An 18,673-nucleotide genomic window follows, 5' to 3' on the forward strand; every position below is an offset into this window, starting at 1 on the left:
AACCATGCTGCTCTGACAATACTAACAAGTCACCAGGCAGCCCTGCAATACCACACACCATCATGGAGAGGAGGAACGTTCCACCTCACCAGTCTGGTCCCTTTGGTGGCTCTCAGGCCCTTCATCCCCACTGAGCTCGAGGATGAGCAGCTTAATTTTTGTAGGTTCAGTGGGACCCATGGGTGGGGATATATGTAACGCAGCTGGGCCAGTCATGCTGTTCTAACTCCCTAATGGTAGCAAAGGGTTCAGGAGTGGGTGTACAACCTGCTGGTTGAACAAGACTCCAGATCAGAAATTATTAGAATTACTAATAATTCTAATTAGAGAGAATTAGGAAAAAAAAAAAGTTTTTGCATGGAGATGATGCTAAATTAGGAGACACTGAACTAGAGCAAACTCTTTTGAGAGTCTGGAGAAAACTTTTGAGTCAATCCTAAAGAAAATCAGTCCTCAATATTCACTGGAAGGACTAATGCTGAAGCTGAAACTCCAATACTTTGGCCACCTGATGTGAAGAACTGACTCCTTGGAAAAGATTGATGCTGGGAAAGATTGAAGGCAGGAGGAGAAGGGGACGACAGAGGATGAGATGGTTGGATGACATCACCGACTCGAAGGACTTGAGTTTGAGCAAGCCCCGGGAGTTGGTGATGGACAGGGATGTCTAGCGTGCTGCAATCTGTGGGGTCGCCAAGAGTCAGACGCGACTAAGCGACTGAACTAAACTAAGCTAGAGCTACCAGGAAGCACCATGCAGAACAGTTGTAACATAAAGTGAGACCTTGGTTCCTTACAACAACACCGAGTCGGATCTAGTCAGGCTGAAGCAAAACCTACCTCCAGAATGTAAATGACAAGACTAGTAAGTGCCCTCTTCCTCAAACTGGTGAGATGGAATCTTGTCAGTTGCCAACAGAATCCTACCTAGTTGGCCTGTGAAGCAGATTGGCTCAGAGTAAGTTATCACTGAACTGGACCCGGAGACCCCTCTCCATCAAGAGATCATTTTTTTTCCCTTAAGGTTCCAAAGCAAACAACAATCTTTTCTGCCCCTCTTATCTCGGGCCCCTACCCACTCTCAGACTGATGCCCCCCTGCCCTACTTCCCATTAAAACAGTAAGGACACAGGCAGCCAAGAGCAGCTTGGGCAATACTTGATATACATCATACATTTATTAGTGAATATCCCTCTGAAATCAGCAACAATATTAAAAAAAATAATGATTGCACTACTTGGTCAAGCAGAACTAGCAACTTTCATTTTAAAAAAAGTACAAATCTGTTAAAAATTTCAATCGGTATACACATATATAATACAACATACTAGTTATGTTAAATGCTACAAACCAATGTGAATCCAATGGAATGGAAAAAACCACACATTTAAGCTTTAAGAACCATTTTTTTTTTTCTCTATATATTAGCATTTTCTCAAATACATACATGGGAAAAATGAGGTAACTGTAAAATGTGCAAGGAACAGGGCCCCCCCAAATTACATGTTTATATATATATATGTAATTATATATATATATATAAGACCTTTCTAACACAGAACACAGGTGCTGGGCCCAGCCAGGGCTGGGGGATGGAGCCCACTGTCATGCCTAGGCCAGAAGTTGGTAAATAAAACAGTAAACAATGACAAGCCCCCACCACAGGAAATCATTGGTAACATGGCATCTATAGCAAGGTCGGCAAATCACAAACATCCTAAATAATTGTCTTATAAATCTTTTTTTTTTAAGTGATTTTTTTTTAATGTTGTTTCCCCCCCAATAGCTGCTCGCTGGAATCACTGCTGCAGCCGACACAATCCGTGAGCCTGTTTCCGCCTGCCCCAGGAACTGGAAAGGGTTCTGAAAACCTTTTTTGGGGGTGGGGAAGGGAGGGGGGTTGGAGAGGGTGGTTCTCTGTGTAAAACGTGGGGGTTTTCAACACTGCTATAAATATAGAAATGTCACCTGGAGTTATATACAGTAAGACTTTGGGTTCTCCACGGGGTGGGGCCAGGCTGATGGGGCCCCATGGCAGGCTGGGGGGTGGCGGGAAGCCAGGGCCGCTGCTGGAGAACGAGGGTGGTTGGAGCATCCCTGAGGCAGCAGGCGCCAGGGGCTGCCTGCTAGGATGTGCCGGCCCCACACGCGGTTCGTTCAGGGCAGCAACCCCAGCTGGGGGTGAGAAGAGAAGGAATGGGACCACGAGGGCGAGGGTGGGGAACTCAGCCAGACCCTATGGGGGCTCCTCCAGACCTTGGAGGGCAGGGCTCAAGCTGGGAGGGGGGCCCCTGGAGGTGGGTCCACACCCTCCCTGGACCCAGTCCTCCCGGGACTTCCTTGGAGGAGACACACCCAGGCAGGTGGGAGACAGGTCCTGGCTAGAGGGAGAAATGCCCTGAAAAGCGTCCGGTCCCGGGAGGCTCTGGGGACGTGTGCAGTACAGTGCATGGCAGTTATCAGCTGAGCACAGACCCCGCAACCCCACCCACGACCGCCAGCCACCCCAGCCCCAGCCGTGCACATGCATGCGGACCAGGCGGTATAGCACGGACCATTCCCTGCCCCTGGGGCACTCGGTCCTGGTTGGTCCCTATACCCCCATTAAACCAAAAGAAAAGGGACTGTTTAAAAATCCACACCCTCAGATCCTACACACGATTTGGGGCCAAATGATCAACAAAAACTGCTGCTCCTCACGTTCATGCAAAACGACAGAAAGGGGAGATTGGGCAAGGGTCTGGGCACCGTCACTGCCAGGGAGGGCAGCCACCAGCAAAACAGGAGGTCACTCTCCCTGGCCTGGCCCAGGCCCTCAGAGGGCCCATCTGCCCCAGCTCAGAGCCTGCCTCCCACCTGCTTGGGAGGCAGGCTCTGATGCTCCCCAGCCTGGGCTTGGGGCCGGAATGTTGTGCCTGGGCTGAGGGCCCTCTAGGGAGCCAGCCCCACCCTCACAGCGGCCTGGCTGCCTGAGTCTGCCTGGGGTCAAGGCGGAAGGACCCACTTGGGCTTCCTGCCACCATCTGTCCACGCCTGTCAGTGCCACCTGCACAGAGGGCATGCCACTTCAGTGCAAGAGACTAGGCGACCCTGGACAGCTCCCCCTTTGCCCATCTTGGGGCCAACGATCTCCACCGGCCACACTAGGGGAATGGACCCTGGCTCCCAGTGCTGGCAGGAAAAGGAGACAGACCCAAGGGCAAACAGGAGAGACTGAGTTACGGGCGCTCAGGCTGCTCCTTGGTGGGCAGACGGGTGGGCAGACGGGGAAGGAGTCTTTGGAGCTTGGCAAATGCAGGGGCTTATTGCAGGGGCTTCTCTCGGGCTGACCCTGACACCAGCTCTGGAGAGGCAGGCAGGAACGGCAGGGCAGGCCGGGACCACGCCCTCCCTGGGCCCCCCGAGTTTCCAGAGCTTTGGGCAGGGTTCTCCGGGGTGGCTGTGGGGCCTCACTCAGCCTCCCTGGGCACCTCGGAAGCGTCGGCCCGGCAAATGGGACACGTCCGGTTGGCCTGGGGGAAGCAGCCACATGTCAAGACTCCGCTCTCGCCCAACCCCCATCCCATCTGAGGCTCTTCTGCTGCCGTGGGGACCTGGCTCCCTGTGTGGAGCCAGAACTCCTGGATGCCGAAGAGGATGCAGAGGGAAGCCCTCCAGTCCCCCTCCTCCCCCCCCACACCTGGGAGCAGCATGGGAACCTTACCTTCAACCACTTGTCGACACACTTGGTGTGGAACTCGTGGTTGCAGGGGAGGACCCGGAGCAGCTGCCGCGCCTCGAAATCACTGAAGCAGACAACACACCTGGGAGGAGGCACAGCGCGTCACCCCAACACTGACGGCAGGGCAGACTCATGGCAGGGCGCAAAGCCCCACCCAGGAGATTAGAAACCTATCTGTGCTCAGAGAGGCTGGGGGAGGGGGCTAAAGAGGAGGCCCGGGCACTCACAGCGTCTGCTCCGACTGGTGACTGTCCGGGTGAAAGCGGTACGATGGAAGCTGCTCGATGTCCGCTTTGGTGAGGCCACGGGGTTTGGCGTCTCCCAGCCGCTCGGCCAGATTCAGGAGAGCCTGGACGCGGGCAGGAGGGGAGAGTCAGCGGCGGCCAGGGCTGGAGGTCCCCCAGGCCCCCACTTCCCAGGACCGGGCTCCATGGGACCTCATAGTTCTCCATCTCCACATCATCCACATCAAGATCCAGGCTGATGGTGGGCCCCATTGCTGTTGGTGACATCGGCAGCATCGAGCTAGTGGGAGACAAGCACGTGGGCCCAGGGTCAAGGACAGTAGGCACAGAGAGCATTGCGGGGCTCCCCTGATTCCCACCATAAAACTAAGCCCAGAACTCTGCACTGTTCACACTAGGGACCCTACTGGGGAGCGTGAGTGTGCAGGTCTGGTCTAGTGGGGATGCTGGGGGGTGGGAGTGGGGGGGCTCGAGCAGCCCTGGGACCTCTGTGGGACCCTGTTTGGGTCTAACCACTAAAGGCCCCAGGAGAACACAGCCCCACAGCTCTGGAGCAGCTGTGCAGGTACTTACAGGAAGTAGGGCAGGAAGCTGGGGTAATACGGTGGTGGGGGAGGCGGCGGGGGCGGCGGGGGCAGCGGCTGTTGCAGGCGGTATCTCTGGGTGCTCAGTCTCCGAGGCATCACGTGGGAATATGGCTGCGAGAGGGGGGCCAGGGGCAGGTCAGCCACGGGCCTGTCTCCCCGGTCACCCTCGAGCCAGAGCAGGGGTGGCACTCACCACACCGAAGGACAGCTCGTGGTGCAGGGTGTCGTGGGGCAGGTAGTGCATGGGCACGGACGCCGACAGGGTCGGGCCTGGGGCCGAGGTGGAGTAGGTGAAGCTCCCCAGGGGGTGCTGATCCCCCCGGAGATCCACATCATTGTCGAGGCGCTGCAGGGGCTGCGGGGGGATGGCGGGGGAGGTGGGGTTTGGCAGTCAGTGACGAGGGGAGTCCCCTGGCCCCCACCCCGCCCACCATCCCCTGTAGCACCAGACCCGTCGCTGGGACTCACCATGCGTGGGTGCTGTGTCTGCAGGGACATAAACTGCCCAAGAGGCGCCATGTGAGCGGGCTGGGGGTGTGGGGCTGGCGGCGGGGGGTGTAGGATGTAGTGGTCACTGGAGATGAGATGAGGGTAGGCCTGATAGGGCACAGGGAGCTGCTGCATGGTACACGCCTGGATCAGCTGCTGAGAAAGGGGGCAGAGGCTGGAGAACACTTCTGGGCTCTGGGTCCGGTCTTAGGTTTGTGGGATCAGGGCCAGGGCCCATTCCACCCAGTGAGAAGCCCTCTGGACCATCTAGCCCTGGCCTAGGCCTCCCAGGCAGGACATCTTGCTCTGAAGGCCCACAGTGATGACTCCAAACCATACAGCAGGCCCTGCAATGCAGGGCCATCCCTGAGCTCTGCAATGCCCTTCCACTGGACATGAATACACGTACACTCTTCTGGACAAGGCTGTGGCCTGGAGCCCAGAGGACTCTGACAGCCTGGGTAAGGGCTGTTAAGTGCAGCTCAGTTTTGCTACAGGCCCAAGCCTGAGGCCTTCAGCTAGAGACAGACCAGGAAGCCTGGGTGGGCGCTCACTCACCGGGGGCGGGAGGCAGCAGAGCGGGTAGTGCTGCCCGCTGAACATCACGGAGCATGCTGGGAGCTGCTGAGCGCTGCAGCCAGGGATGTGCTGGCCTGCAGGCAAGGGGAAGCCTTGGGTGGTCACCGTGGTGACTGTGTAGGACAGAGGGACAGGTCCCTGGTGCACCTGCAGAAGAGAGACCCAGAACTGTGGGGAGGCCACTCGGCGGCCCCTGAGGTGAGAAAGTCCCGCCGGGCCAGCTCTCTTCCCTTCTCTAGCTGGGGCCTACCCACTGTAGACCTGGCTGCTACCTCCTGCCCCAAGCCCCTGAGAGTCCTCTGGGAACCCAGGAGGGGCTCTCTAGCTCTATCAACTCATCCACCGTGTGGCCCCAGGGAAGGTCCTTCCCTTCTCTGGGCTTCAATGCACCAACCTGTACACCAGGGCTAAAGATGCCTCCCTGAACGGCGCAATGAGTTCAGCAAGGTGAAGTCAGGGTATTGCTCCTCTGCTCCTTGGACCGACTTGCCAGAGGCCACGGCGGCAAGGCAGAGTGCAGGGGTGGGGAGTTCTGCCTACCTGCTCGTGGAGATCAACCATGAACGGGCTCTGCTGGGAGACTGGGTGCAGCATTCGGGGGCTCCCGCCGGCAGGAGCCGAGGCTCGGCGCTCCTCTACGGGGAGGTGTGCTGGTCGGGGCGGCAGCTGCTGGGAGGGGAAGCGCTCATCCTGGGCCGGCAGGCTGGCCAGGGGGCCCTCGTGGCTGGGGCTGCACCACAGAGAGGAGGCCCCAGTAGCACTGACGGGGGCTGCTCATTCACAGAGCATGGAAGAAGCCAAAGGTCCACTACCCACTGGGTAAGGAAGACAGCTCAGGGCCCTGGGCCCACCGCCCCCGGCCCCTGTGCCAGCCCAGGCTGACAGCCCCCATGCCAGTGGCTCCAGGATCCATGGGACTGGGAAGTTCCGTCCTACCTTCCCCAGAGCTGGCCCGGGCTGCTGCTGGGTCCTGCAGGGAATCGCCGCTGACCCCCAGGGGCAGAGGGTGCCCACCTAGTCACTGCCAGAGCCCATGGTTGCATCAGGGGTGGCAGAGGGCTGGAGGGGCTGCGCCAGGGTACACGACCCTAGGAGGCAAACCGACAAAGGGACTAAGGCACAGAAAGTTCAGTCCCTTGCTCCATAAGCGGTCAGGGAAGGAGCATCAAACTTCTGCACCCTGGTTCCGGAAGCCCACTGATGCCGCCCACCATGCCCCTGTGCTCTCCTGGCAGCACCCTGCTCTGGCACTGGGGTTCAGGGCCGACAGACCAGAGAGAGCCTTGGCCTGCAGGGAGTCCAGAGGGCTGGCTAACATGCTTCCAGGCCAGGTGGCTCTGGTGTAAGGCTCCCTCCGGGTGGGTCTCCAGGGAACCCTGTCGTGGTGCAAGGGTCTACAAATATGTCCTACAGATAGTGGGGTTCCTGAGGGGACTCCAGCTTCCTCCCTTCCACCTGCTTGGCTCAAGAAGGACTACACTCCTTCCACTACTAACATGTGAGAGGTTCTGACTTGGTTCCTGCCCTTGGGGGTTCTCAGTCTGAGACAAGTCAGGAGTCATCCCTCAGTATCCATGGGGTACTGGTTCTAGGACTCCCATGATACCAAAATCTGAGAATGCTTAAATCCCTTATGTGAAATGCTGTAATATTCACATATAACCTATACACATCCTCCCCTAGACTTCCTACCATTTCTAGATTACTTATGACACCTAATACAATGTAAATGCTGGGTAAATATGATGTAAATGCTACCTAAAGGGCAAATTCAAGTTTCGCTTTTTGCAACTTCATGGATTGCCCCCCCCCCAGTATTTTCTATCCAATGTTGGTTACATCTATGGATGTGAACGCGTGGATAAAGAGAGTAGACTGTATAGTTTCTTTCCATAATCTGTTACCACAGTGCCCACCCAAGTGAGACTTCACCTACTCTTAAGAGTAGGTGTCAGCTCCATTTTGCAGAACAGAAAACTGAGGCTCAGAGACAGGAAAGGACTTGCTCAAGGTGCCACAGGAAGTGTCAAAGCGGGGAGGTGGGCTGACTACAAGCCTCTGGCTGTACCCTGCTGCCAACAAGAAAGGGTCCAGGCCAAGAATTTTGGCAAGACGCAATGAAGCGATAAAGGAAGTCAACCTCTGATGGACTGGTGGGCCTGGCTGCATGCCTCTGGGGCAGGAGGAAGGTGTTGGAGGGGGTTGGAGGGGGTTGTACAAACCTGACCTAACACAGCCCGCAAGCGGGAGGTAGGGCTTGCTGAGAAAAAAGAGGAAGCAAAAACCTAAACCTAAGGGAGGAAGCTGAGTGGGAACGAGGCGGTGCAGGAGCTGGGGTCCAGGTGGGGCAAGTTGCGGGGGGCGGGGGCGGGAGGGGCATTAACTCCAGAGGTTGGAATGAGGCCCTGGCAGGGAAAGTTCTGGAATCTGTCAGGCCCTGCAAAGCTAAAGGGCACGTCTAGCAGGACCAGCCCTTGGCTGTTCCTACTGCAGGGACCCCGCCTCCACAGAACGCAACTCCTATGCTTCCTCCACACACAGCCTCAAGTGCTGCCTCTGTGCTCATAGAGGAGTGTGTGTACTGTCCCCTCGACTCCTTGTTCCTCTCCTCTGCACTGGGCTTTATGTGCGTGGGCCCTAACTTTCACAATGAGCCTGAAAGGGGGGACTCTTCTCTACCTGCTAAGACAGCACAGGGCCCAAGGCCACGGAAGAGCTGGAATTCACGCTCTTCCCAGCCAGCACTTGGCAGAGGGGTGGACAAGGCCCAGTAGATTGATCCAGCACAGGGCAGGCCTGATGTGGTAAATGCACCCAGGAGAGCTGATAACACAGGTCTATATAATCAGTCTGGCAGCAGTGAAGTTAGTGCCAATGATTAAAAATTGGGAGATTACATAAAAATCTGGCCTTTCAGAGTGAGTGAGTGTGACTGTGTGTGTGTGTGGTGAAGCAGAAAATCTGGTCCCTCATTCCTGCTTGACTCCCTCACTCTGAGCATGAGCTTTCTCTCCAGGCCATCCCAGACCCATTCCCCGTCTGCCCACCACAGGTGACTGGGGTTATAACCCCCTTGTAGGCCAAGTGCACATCCTAACACGCATGTGTACACACACACACACAGCCTCGATTCCTGCTTATGATCCAGCCAAGCAAACACAGACCAAGAGGGACTCAGAGGAAACCCCCAAATAACTGAAACACAAACTCCTGACCCACCCTAGACATTTTGGATCAGAATCTTAAGAAGGTTGGGGAACAAGAGTGCCTAGAATTCCACCAAATTCCCCAGCAGTTTCTATAGCACAGGCAGTGCTTAAGAACCTCTGTTCTAACTGACCTCGGAGATCCTGAGATACCTCAGTCCTGCTGATGGGGAGTTATTAACAAGAACTACAATGCTTTCCATGTGCCATCCCAGTTAAGTCCTCATAGAAACCCTCAGAAGTAGGGACACTGTGGAGGAGATCTCACTGAGAGAAATGAGATCCAAGGCCAGTCAGCTAGAGTTGAGTGCCCAGGGACATAGCAGTGGCCTCAACTGCTCCTCTTATGCTATGCTGTTTTGTTGAAGGCTGGGCAATGTGAAGGCTCAGGGGTGAAGAACCACAGAGGCCCAGGCCCATGGGATTCTGCTCTGGCCAGCCTCTTCAAAAACTCCCACAGCACAGGAAAGGGAAGTGGCAAGGAGCTGGGAAATCCAACCCTCTAGCTGTAGCCAATGGTGCCAAAGGTGACAGTGTCAACCCTTGCATTTTATTAACAACGGCACCCACTCCAGTGCTCTCGCCTGGAAAATCCCATGGACGGAGGGGCCTGGTGGGCTGCAGTCCATGGGGTCGCGAAGAGTCGGACACGACTGGGCGACTTCACTTTCACTTTTCACTTTCACACATTGGAGAAGGAAATGGCAACCCACTCCAGTGTTCTTGCCTGGAGAATCCCAGGGATGGGGGAGCCTGGTGGGCTGCTGTCTCTGGGGTCGCACAGAGTCGGACACGACTGAAGTGACTTAGCAGCAGCAGCAGCCCTGATCTCGGGCCAGTATTGGTTGAGGACTGGGCACTTTGCTTCCTCTCTCTGAGCCACAGTTTATTCATCTGTAAAATGGGATCAGGCCAATAATCACCTCCCAGGGGACTGGTAAGGACTCCCCAAACTCCACTGCAGTGATTTGTAAAGCTCAGGTATCAGCTGAGCTTTACACTATCAGAAAGTCAGACAGGCTCCCTTCCCTCAGGGAATACCCCAGCTAGCAAGGAGGGGGCCCTGGTTCTTAACTGGGAACAGGGATGGCCCAGGGGGAACTCACCCACTTGACAGTTGAGCAAACTGGGACCCAAGGAAGGAAGTAACTTACTCCAGACTATAAAGCCAAAGTGGGTCAGACTTAGTCCTGGCTGGTCACCTAGGCCCAGGCTTCTTCAACCCTGACTTGCATTACCATCAGTACCCTCAAGAATTACCTAATGCCAAATCTCTACTGCGGGCCCTAAAGGAGATCAGAAGAGCTTTCTCTTTCAGGCATCCTGACAAGCCCTATTGTGGAAAGAAGTGAGGCCCAAAGTTGGAGCCAGCAACTTGCTCAAGGTCAAACAGCAAAACCACCACCTAGTTAGCTCTGCCTTTTACCACTCGTCCTTTGGGCTGGGCTCTTAATAAGGTCTCTGAAAAAGAGCCCTGAGGGTCCCATCCCTAAATCCAATCTTGCCCAGAAGCAGGGAATGCATCTTGCATCCATCTCCTCCCCCAGGCACTTTCAGTGCCCCAAGCAGCTATCCTCATCCTGGTAGAGGGAGACCCTAACATATAATTTGGGCCTGGCGGCTCAGGAATAGGGGCTGTTTTGCAGATGATAAGCCAAGTGAGGCCCTGAGGACAGGAGCAGACTGAGGTAGGCTGAGAAGCACCCCTCCCTACTCCCTCCCACCAGCCCCCCAAAAGAGGCATGCTGGGCCCAGCACTGCCTGGAAGACAAGCAAAGCTACCCAACTGTGGTGTCTGGTGGCAGCTGAGGGCAGGACCACCAGGGTCTGAGTTAAGTAAGAGCCGTGCGCCAGCCCAGACTCCCTAGGTGACCTTGGTCAAGGAAATCTTCCCTTCTGAGACTCAGTTGCCACAACTGTAAAATGGGGGTGGAAATCTCTCCTTCCCAGAGCTCCCAAATAAAACCACAATAAGCAAGACGCAAGAAACCAGGTGGTCACATTATAGGGGAAGGAAACCAGTGTCCCTAAAGGGCAAGCCCCTCCTCATGTAGGCTAGGCGGAGGTAGAGGGGTTCGGGGAGCTTCCTCAACCAACCCTCCCCGGGAAAGGGGACAGGCGTGGGGGAGGGGGCATGGTACGGATACTCGCCCAGAGCAGGGCCTCCCTCACCCCCTTCTCACTCCTTTGTGCTGTGCTCAGAGGAACATCGGGGACGAGAGGCCAGATTGCGGCGTCGGGGCCAGAGCGCTGTGACTTTAAGAGCCGAGGATCCCGGACCATGTGCTCGGCGTGAGACAAAAGCAACAACAAAGGAAGTGGCGGCGGCAGGGGGAGGGGGCGGCTCCTTCCTCTCCAACCGCAGCGCTTAGCCTCTGAAGGAGACTCGGCCTGGCCTCGGTGGGCGCTGGGGGTGGGGAGGGGTCCCGGATTCTAGAGGCCTCGCCGTCCCCACTCCGGACTGCCCGTGATTAACTCCTGCAGAGCCAGCTAGATCACAATACCCAGTCCCAGGGGAAGGAGGGCAGGAGTTCTAGGGATGCAGAAATCGGGAGTTGGGGGCTCAGACCCCGACTCACCTTCGGCCACACCGTGACTCCTTTGTTCCCGATCTAGAACGGCCAAGCTGGGCAGGGGGCGGAGGTGGGGGTGGGAGTATGCTGCCTGGACCCTTTAAGAGCCCCCGCCCTGCGGAACAATGTGCTCCCTTCCCCACCCCCTAGTCCGGGGGCTGTCCAGATCCTTCCGGGGCCCTCTCTCTTTGTTGTCCGTCCGCCGACCGTCTGCCTCGCGAGGCCCACGCGTGGCCAGCTCAGGCCCTTGGGAAGCAGGAGGCAGTGCAGGACGCGGCCGGGTTTGCGCAGCTGCCTGCGGCTGGCCCTTTAAGAACTGTCCGCGGCGGCAGCGGAATGTAACAAACCCCACATTTGATTCACAACATTCGAAGCGGCGGGGTCGCGCGCCGGGCGGGAGGGGGACTCGCGGGGGCGCGCCGGGAGGTTCCGGCAAACAGTAGCCGGCAGCTGCCCGCAAGGGCCCCGCCCCTTGTCAAGAGCTCCTCCCCTCGGGGGTGCCAAGAGCCAATCACCCGCCGGGGCTCGGCACGTGATTATGGGTCGCCATCTTGAGGGCAGATTTTTTTTTTTTTTTTTAAACCTCCTCCTCGTCCCCACCTCCTCACTTAAAGTGACCGCAGCCATCACAAGCAAGGGGCGGGGCCACATGGCCTGACCTAAAGATGGAAGACCCTCTACGTGGGTAAGACAAATTGGCTGCAACTCTAACTTGCTATGCAAACTCGCGAATCAATCATGCTTCTGAGGTTCAGTTTCCCTGCCCGAGAAACGGGTCCTGCCGGGAGAGCCGCAGCCCGGACTTACTGTGTCATGGTTCCCTCCTCGGGCGCGGGCGGCGCCTGGGACACTGAAGTGCAATGAACCAGACCTTCGACGGGGCAAGAGCGTCCCTTAAGCCAGCCTGAGTGGTTAGGAAGGCTCTAACAGCCCTGGGCCGGCAACCTATCCGGAGATGACGTCAGCCCCGAGAGCTACTGCGCCGCGATGACATCATGGCCCAGCCGCTCCGCATCTCCTTGTTTATACTGCGCGGTGACTTTAAATAGTTGGGCGGGCCTGGCTTGCTCAACGAACCAATAAAGGGCAATTCATGCAAATAAGCTAATAACGCTTACTGGGAAGGGGGATTGGCCCGGCGCGCGCTGACGTCACAAACATTTAACCGCCCCGCCCCTAGCGTGGCCAGGGAAAGGGGCGGGGAACAATTTGAAGCTAGAGTAGGAGGCGTGAAAAGGAAGTGTTAATCCCTCGGTCCTGGCCGATTCTTTGCAAGCCGCTGGACTGTAGCCTATTAGTCTCCTCGGTCCATGGAATTCTCCAGGCCACCTGCGCTCTAATTGCTCTAGGCGAGGCGTAGGAGAGCTCCTTGCCTAGGTGGATAGTTTAACTAAACCCAATGAAGTCTAGTTTTCTACAATATTCCTATGAGACGGATTACTACAACCTACCCATTTTACAAAGGTAAAGAACATCAAGAGGGGCGTCATTAACACCAGGTCACACTGCTGAGGTGAAGCTTGAATCCAAGACAAAGCCTAGCTTCTTTCCCTTTTGCCTCCATGTCTGCCTGGGGACATTATACAAAATGGGGTATTACCTCCATATCGATGGGGGAAAAAAAAGAGAATAATATTTAAAATATTCAAGAGCTGAGAACAGGCCTAATATAAATAATCCATAACTAGACTCCTCTAGATGGAGCTGCACTGACACAGGGCTACCTCCGAATCAGCCCTACACGAGATACCAGCACGAATGTTAAAACATCTGCTAAGCCTGTGTAGTGGGGCTGTTGGGCGTGTGCCTGTGTGTGATTTTCTCTGCTTCTTTGGTATATTTCATAATCCCAAATTTCAAAACTGAAAGATACTGAACTGAGGGTAACAGTATCAATGTTTTTTAAAATAGGATATATTCGGTATCAGAATAGAATATTTTTGGAAGGATATACAGCAGACTGAATAACTGCCCTCATGGAGAACTGAAGGAGAGCACTGGGCCAGGAGGACAAATTTTTAATTCGATATGCTTTTGTATATTTGCTGTTAAAAAACAACCCTATACCGTATAACCTACTGAAAATTCTAGAGAAAATTACTGCAAAACAGTATGTCTTAAGGATTTCCAGTCATTAAAACTTGTGTTCCTTTAGAGGCATCCAATAGAAACAACCCTGAAGGAAGTTTGGGGAACAGACATGCCTATCCAAGTAATGTTTAGAGCAGCAACAATCTGACACCATACTGTGGATGTGCAGCCAATAACACAAAAACTGAAAATGGTATCCAGGGGCTATTTGCAGACCTGTAGGGACCAGAGATCAAATTCAGGAGGCATGCTACAGATGTTACCTGGAATGCCAAACTCTCTCCATCACAATTAAACTATGCGTGCATGAGAATAAATGGGGATGCCTTTCTCTAACCATCTCCTTTACTGCCACTCTCCCTCCCCCTAAATCCCTTCCAACCTCTTATTTTTCTCACTCCGTAAAAGCAATCAGAAAATCTGTCCTACACTCGAAGTGCGTACACAGACCAACCCCTGCTTGCCTGTGTAGGGGTAGAACCTGCAATGGCTCCCTAATGCCTAGCTTTGAGGGCTGTGCTTAACAAGACGAGCTTCCTGCACCAAACTTTTCAGGCTCACTTCTCCCCATCCTCTCTCCCACAGCTACCTGACTGTGCTCCCTCTGGCCTTCCCTGCCGCTCTCTTCCTTTCTACCAATCCATTCCTCTGCTCTGCCGCTTGAAGCTTGGCTCCCATCTCACCTCTTACAGGAAGCTGTGAAGTCTCTAGCTTGTGCTGAACTTCCCTATCTTTGAATTCAGGCCTATATGCACCCTGCCCTTCACTTCACGCCATTTGATTTGCACACAGCCCTGTCATGATCACTTCATGTCTCACTCAGTAATCTCCTCCTTGCCTGAGAGGATTCAGCATTTTTAAGTGCACTGACATTCAGCCTTCACTGAGACACCACAGGGGTAATCGCTTTTCACAGGTGAGGATCTGAGGCTCAAGGAAGGGAAGCGACTTGCATGAGGCCACAGTGTGGGAATCCTTACCAGGCTCAGATGGTAAGAATCTGCCTGCAATGCAGGAGTGAGTGAGTGAAGTCACTCAGTCGTGTCCGACTCTTTGCGACTCCATGGACTGTAGACTAACCAGGTTCCTCTGTCCATGGGATTTTCCAGGCAAGAATACTGGAGTGGATTGCCATGGAGAACCAGGTTCAGTCCCTGGATTGGGAAGATCCCCTGGAGAAGGGAATGGCTACCCACTCCACTACTCTTGTCTGTAGAATTCCATGGACAGAGACAGACTACAGTCCATGGGGTTGAAAACAGTTGGACACAACTGAGTGACTAACACTCTGGGATTTCCTCATAGCTCAGTTGGTAAAGAATCTGCCTGCAATGCAGGAGACCTGGGTTTGATCCCTGGGTCAGGAAGATGCCCTGGAGAAGAAAATGGCAACCCACTGCAGTATTCTTGCCTGGAGAATCCCAGGGACAGAGGAGCCTGGCAGGCTCCAGTCCATGGGGTTGCAAGAGTCGGACACCACCCCACACAGGAAGTGACTCCAGTTACTACTCCATAATCCACTTACTCCTTTGAAGAAACCAGCACTCTGATTGTCCCATTCTCTCTGCCTAAAGTGTCCTCAACATCCCCTACTCACCTCTGGCCAAACTCTGCTCAACCTTAGGGGCTCAGCTCAAAGGCTGCCTGCTCGGAGCCTCTCCTGACCTGTCTCCCGGTTTCTACAATACGCAGCATGCCTATTATCACACCGCATCAGGGCAGCAGAAGGCATCTCATGGGGCTGCTCCTTCTACCCCCAGCAGGGCCTGGCTCACACTGGACGGTGGATGTCCAAGGAAGGAGCTCAGGGTTGCTCTTCTTTGCCCCTGATGCTTCAGGGCCAGGAAATCTTCGTCCTGCTTTATCTCACATGTGACCATCCGGTTTATGTCCCTGAGACACCCTCAGCAAATCCCCACAGCCCTCAAGTTTCCCGCTGCAGGACCAGAGGCCAATAACACGTCTCCCACTCCCCTTGACCCAGTTCCCAGAAGTGTGGCCCAAGGAGCTCCAGAAATGACCGATGGGGGGTGGCTCACTCTTGGCCAAGCACCTCCCATGAAGTTCTGTGGAGAAACTGGAGTTCTGGCCAATAACACGTCCACCCTAACCCTAACCTGAAAAACTTTCCTGGGCACATGCAAAATCTACTCTGGAGCAAGCGGGAAGGAAGCTCAATTTTACCCAATTTCCCAGGGAAGATAGGAATCTGGACTTTCCTCTCATTGATGAGTCTTCTGCTTTGGAACCCCAGTGTGAGACCGTGGCCTATATACCTACTGTGTGCCTCACCCTCATCACCCCACCCTGCCCCCGCCCTTCTGAAGGCAGGTTCTGTTACTTTCATCTTACAGATGAAGAAAATGGCTCAGGAAATGACTCCCCTTGACCCAGTTCCCAGAAGTGTGGCCCAAGGAGCTCCAGAAATGACCGATGGGGGTGGCTCACTCTTGGCCAAGCACCTCCCATGAAGTTCTGTGGAGAAATCAGGGTTCTGGAGTCTCCTGCATATGATCTGGGTAAATCCTACCCTGATCATCTCACTGGTCATCCCGGTGACCTAAGAGCTAGGTATCAGTGTGTGCTCCACTTTACAGATGAGGAAGTTTGGGCAAAAGAGGACATGACTCACCCACCATCACATAGCCATCAAGGGGCAAACATGGGGTCACATTTTAAGCTAACATTAAGTTTGGTTCACGCAATGCAAATGCCAACACAGGGTCTCCAAGTGTCCAATAATCAAAAGCACAGATGTCCTTGGGGAAAAAGCCTCTCCAGATCACAGACTAGAAGAATGGCAGAGAGGGATTTGAAGCCTGGTCCCTTGAATGCAAAGTACTGGATACTACCTACATTCCAGCTTCCACCCCAGGACTCTGTAGGAGATGGATTCTGCTGGGGCCTCCCCTATTCCACCTGCCTACCTAAAAGCCTGGATAGCTGGCTGCCTCCTTCCCCCCATCAGGTGTCAGAAAGAACCCCACTCCTTTTTTCTAAGACCCCTCAAGCCCTCCTCCAGATGCAGGGCCCAGCAGCCTTCCCAAGTGAAGCTGGCAGAACACAGAGATTGAGGGACGGTCCAGGAGCACACAGCACAGCCTGATAAAGCCAGCTCAGGACACAGACCTCCCAGCTACTCCAGAGCATCAGACTTGAGCCTCACACTCTAGGGTAGGGGTTGATAGGTCCCACTCTGCCAAGTCCTTGCTGCTTAGGGCAGGCTTGAACACACCTGAGCCCCAAACTTTGGTTGCCCTTAAAAGCAGAGGCCATTTAAGCATATGGGGGAGGGTGGCCTGTCTACAAAGGTGTTCCCAGGTCTGGGTTCAAGGCTGCAGCACTCTGGCCCCAGCTCTGAGTCTTGGTCAGTGATGTGGCCTCTCTCTTCCTCATTCTCACTTCTGTAAAACCAGGATGATGACAACAGTAGTGACAAATGACATTTCCTGAGCACTTAGTGTGTGCAGCACTGCTGTTCATCTCCTACAGGCTACTGAGAGGGCAGGCAGACACTGATGGTTAAGTGCAATGCCTCAGAAGCCAACCACCTAGATATGAGAAAGCTGCCACCTCTACGAGGCTCACAGTTTGTCCAGTGAAAATAGGGGTGACTGTGAGTCAACAGTGGCTTCCACTGTGTGCTCATCTTCCACAGTACTGGAAGATACCGTGCGCTTGAAGGTGTGAGCTTTGTGGGTAGGGCAATGGGAGGGGATCCCCTTTCTGACTCCCTCCCTGCTATAGCTGTCACCGTGGAACCCATAGGGTCTGCAAAGGAAGGAGCGAGTATGGGTCACCACAGCATCCAGAGATGAAAATCGGGGGCTGCAAGAATGTGGAAGCCTGGCAGCTCACGGGAGATGAGCCCAGCTGAATTCCCCATTTTCCCTCCAACAAGGCCAGCTTCCTACACCCACATCGTCTTTCTTACCCCGGACCCATCTCGATTCGGGCTTCATAGCCCTCAGGCAACAGAATGTGTGACCTTGGGCAAGACACAGACCCTCTGGTTGCCCCCGCGCCTTCCTTTACCCTCAAAGCAGTACCCACGCCGCTGGCGTACAGTGGTCTGTTCTTCCGACCCGAGGCAGCCCCAGGGCAAGGTTCGGGTCGCCCTGGATCCCCAGCAGCTGGGACAAGGAGCGCTGGTAAAGTGTTTGGGACAGCCCTAAGGAGGCCAAAGCACTGCAGCTCTGTCCCGGACTCCTGGGCTCCAGCTCTAGCCGGGACTCGCCAGGGGTTGCGATTGGAGCATGCGTGGAGCGCAGGGCACTCTGGGACTTGTAGTTCCCAGGGGCTCCCCGTACTGGAACACTAGACAGCGGGAGGAGCGGCTCTGGCCCAGAGTCCCAGGACGGCAAGCTCCCGCCCAGCGGACGCAGCCCAGCGGACTCTGGCCTCGCTGGAGGTCCCTGCGCTACACTGCCAGCCCATTGCCGCCCCCTATCGCTTCATCCTCGTTGGCCCTGCGCCTGGGGCGCACGGAGCAGGGTCCAGGCCGTGCGTTACCTGGGGCCGCGGCGGGGCTCTAACCCCACCGGGCGGCCGGCGCGTTGCTCCCGCTGCAGCCCGGGGTCCTGGTCCCGCTGCGGCCCGAGCGCCGCCTGCCGCGGTTCCCCCTTTGGCTCCACGCAGTGGAACGATCCACAGACCTCTTCACCCGGGCGCGCGCGCGCGCGCGCGGGGTCTACAGCAGCAACGTAGCTTCACCCTCACTCCCGCGCACGTATGGAACTACCTGGACTGCACCAAGCGCGCGGGAGCGGAGGGTGGAAGGAGGCGGAGCGTGTCTCGGCCACGCCCACTCAGTGTCCGGCCGCAAAGGGCGCGCAAGGGCGAGGCTTACAGGGTCTGGCACCCTAGGCGACCCCTTTGCTACCTGTGTGACCTTGGATGAGTGACTAAATAGGAAAGATAATACGAGCCTGTGGCCGTTGAAAGACCCTTTGCTTTGCGGAGAGTTTGTTCCCCTCACTCAGCTTCGGAATTTGTGTGTGTGTGTGTGTGTGTGCGCGCGCGCGCGCTAGAGAAAGAGAGAGAGAGCGGGCGAGAAGGTGTCAAGGATCTACATACAAAGAGCAAAGACTCTGAGGTCAGCAGATCTTGGTTCCTCTCTGTGGGTCATTCTCTGAGCTTCAGTTTCCTCTTCTGTGAAATGGGAATGATGATAACCTTCTTC

At 55.3% G+C, this 18,673-nt stretch overlaps 1 protein-coding gene across 6 annotated transcripts; it reads right to left on the reverse strand.

Annotated features, from left to right (window-relative positions):
- Positions 1-1,158: 1,158 nt before the first annotated feature.
- Positions 1,159-18,242, reverse strand: RNF44 (ring finger protein 44). 6 transcript variants are annotated; one of them, XR_011567614.1, is made up of 12 exons: positions 18,004-18,242; positions 6,558-6,709; positions 6,162-6,351; positions 5,601-5,768; positions 5,022-5,198; positions 4,747-4,908; positions 4,540-4,664; positions 4,159-4,246; positions 3,949-4,070; positions 3,704-3,803; positions 2,890-3,512; positions 1,159-2,845 (listed from the first exon to the last, which is right to left on the reverse strand). XR_011567614.1 is itself a non-coding variant. In XM_019964676.2 (11 exons), exons 2-11 carry the CDS (start codon positions 6,662-6,664, stop codon positions 3,450-3,452), a joined length of 1,302 nt encoding a protein of 433 aa, XP_019820235.1. In that variant the 5' UTR covers positions 6,665-6,709; positions 18,004-18,242; the 3' UTR covers positions 1,159-3,449. The 6 variants fall into 6 exon arrangements, 5 of the variants coding, with proteins under 5 accessions (XP_019820235.1, XP_019820238.1, XP_019820237.1 ...); XM_019964676.2 differs by having other exon boundaries at positions 1,159-3,512; XM_019964679.2 differs by having other exon boundaries at positions 1,159-3,512; positions 5,022-5,195; positions 18,004-18,241.
- Positions 18,243-18,673: the final 431 nt, after the last annotated feature.

This window comes from Bos indicus, chromosome 7 (assembly GCF_029378745.1).
Source record: "Bos indicus isolate NIAB-ARS_2022 breed Sahiwal x Tharparkar chromosome 7, NIAB-ARS_B.indTharparkar_mat_pri_1.0, whole genome shotgun sequence".
NCBI lineage: Eukaryota > Metazoa > Chordata > Mammalia > Artiodactyla > Bovidae > Bos > Bos indicus.

Excerpts from the sequence above, each read along its gene's own strand:
- RNF44 (XM_019964676.2), bottom strand. The coding sequence starts at position 6,664 with ATGCAACCATGGGCTCTGGCAGTGACTAGGTGGGCACCCTCTGCCCCT. Across the intron at positions 4,665-4,746 it reads ACGAGCTGTCCTTCGGTGTG|CCATATTCCCACGTGATGCC; the intron begins GTGAGTGCCACC and ends CCCCTCTCGCAG. Across the intron at positions 4,071-4,158 it reads TGGAGATGGAGAACTATGAG|GCTCTCCTGAATCTGGCCGA; the intron begins GTCCCATGGAGC and ends GCCCGCGTCCAG.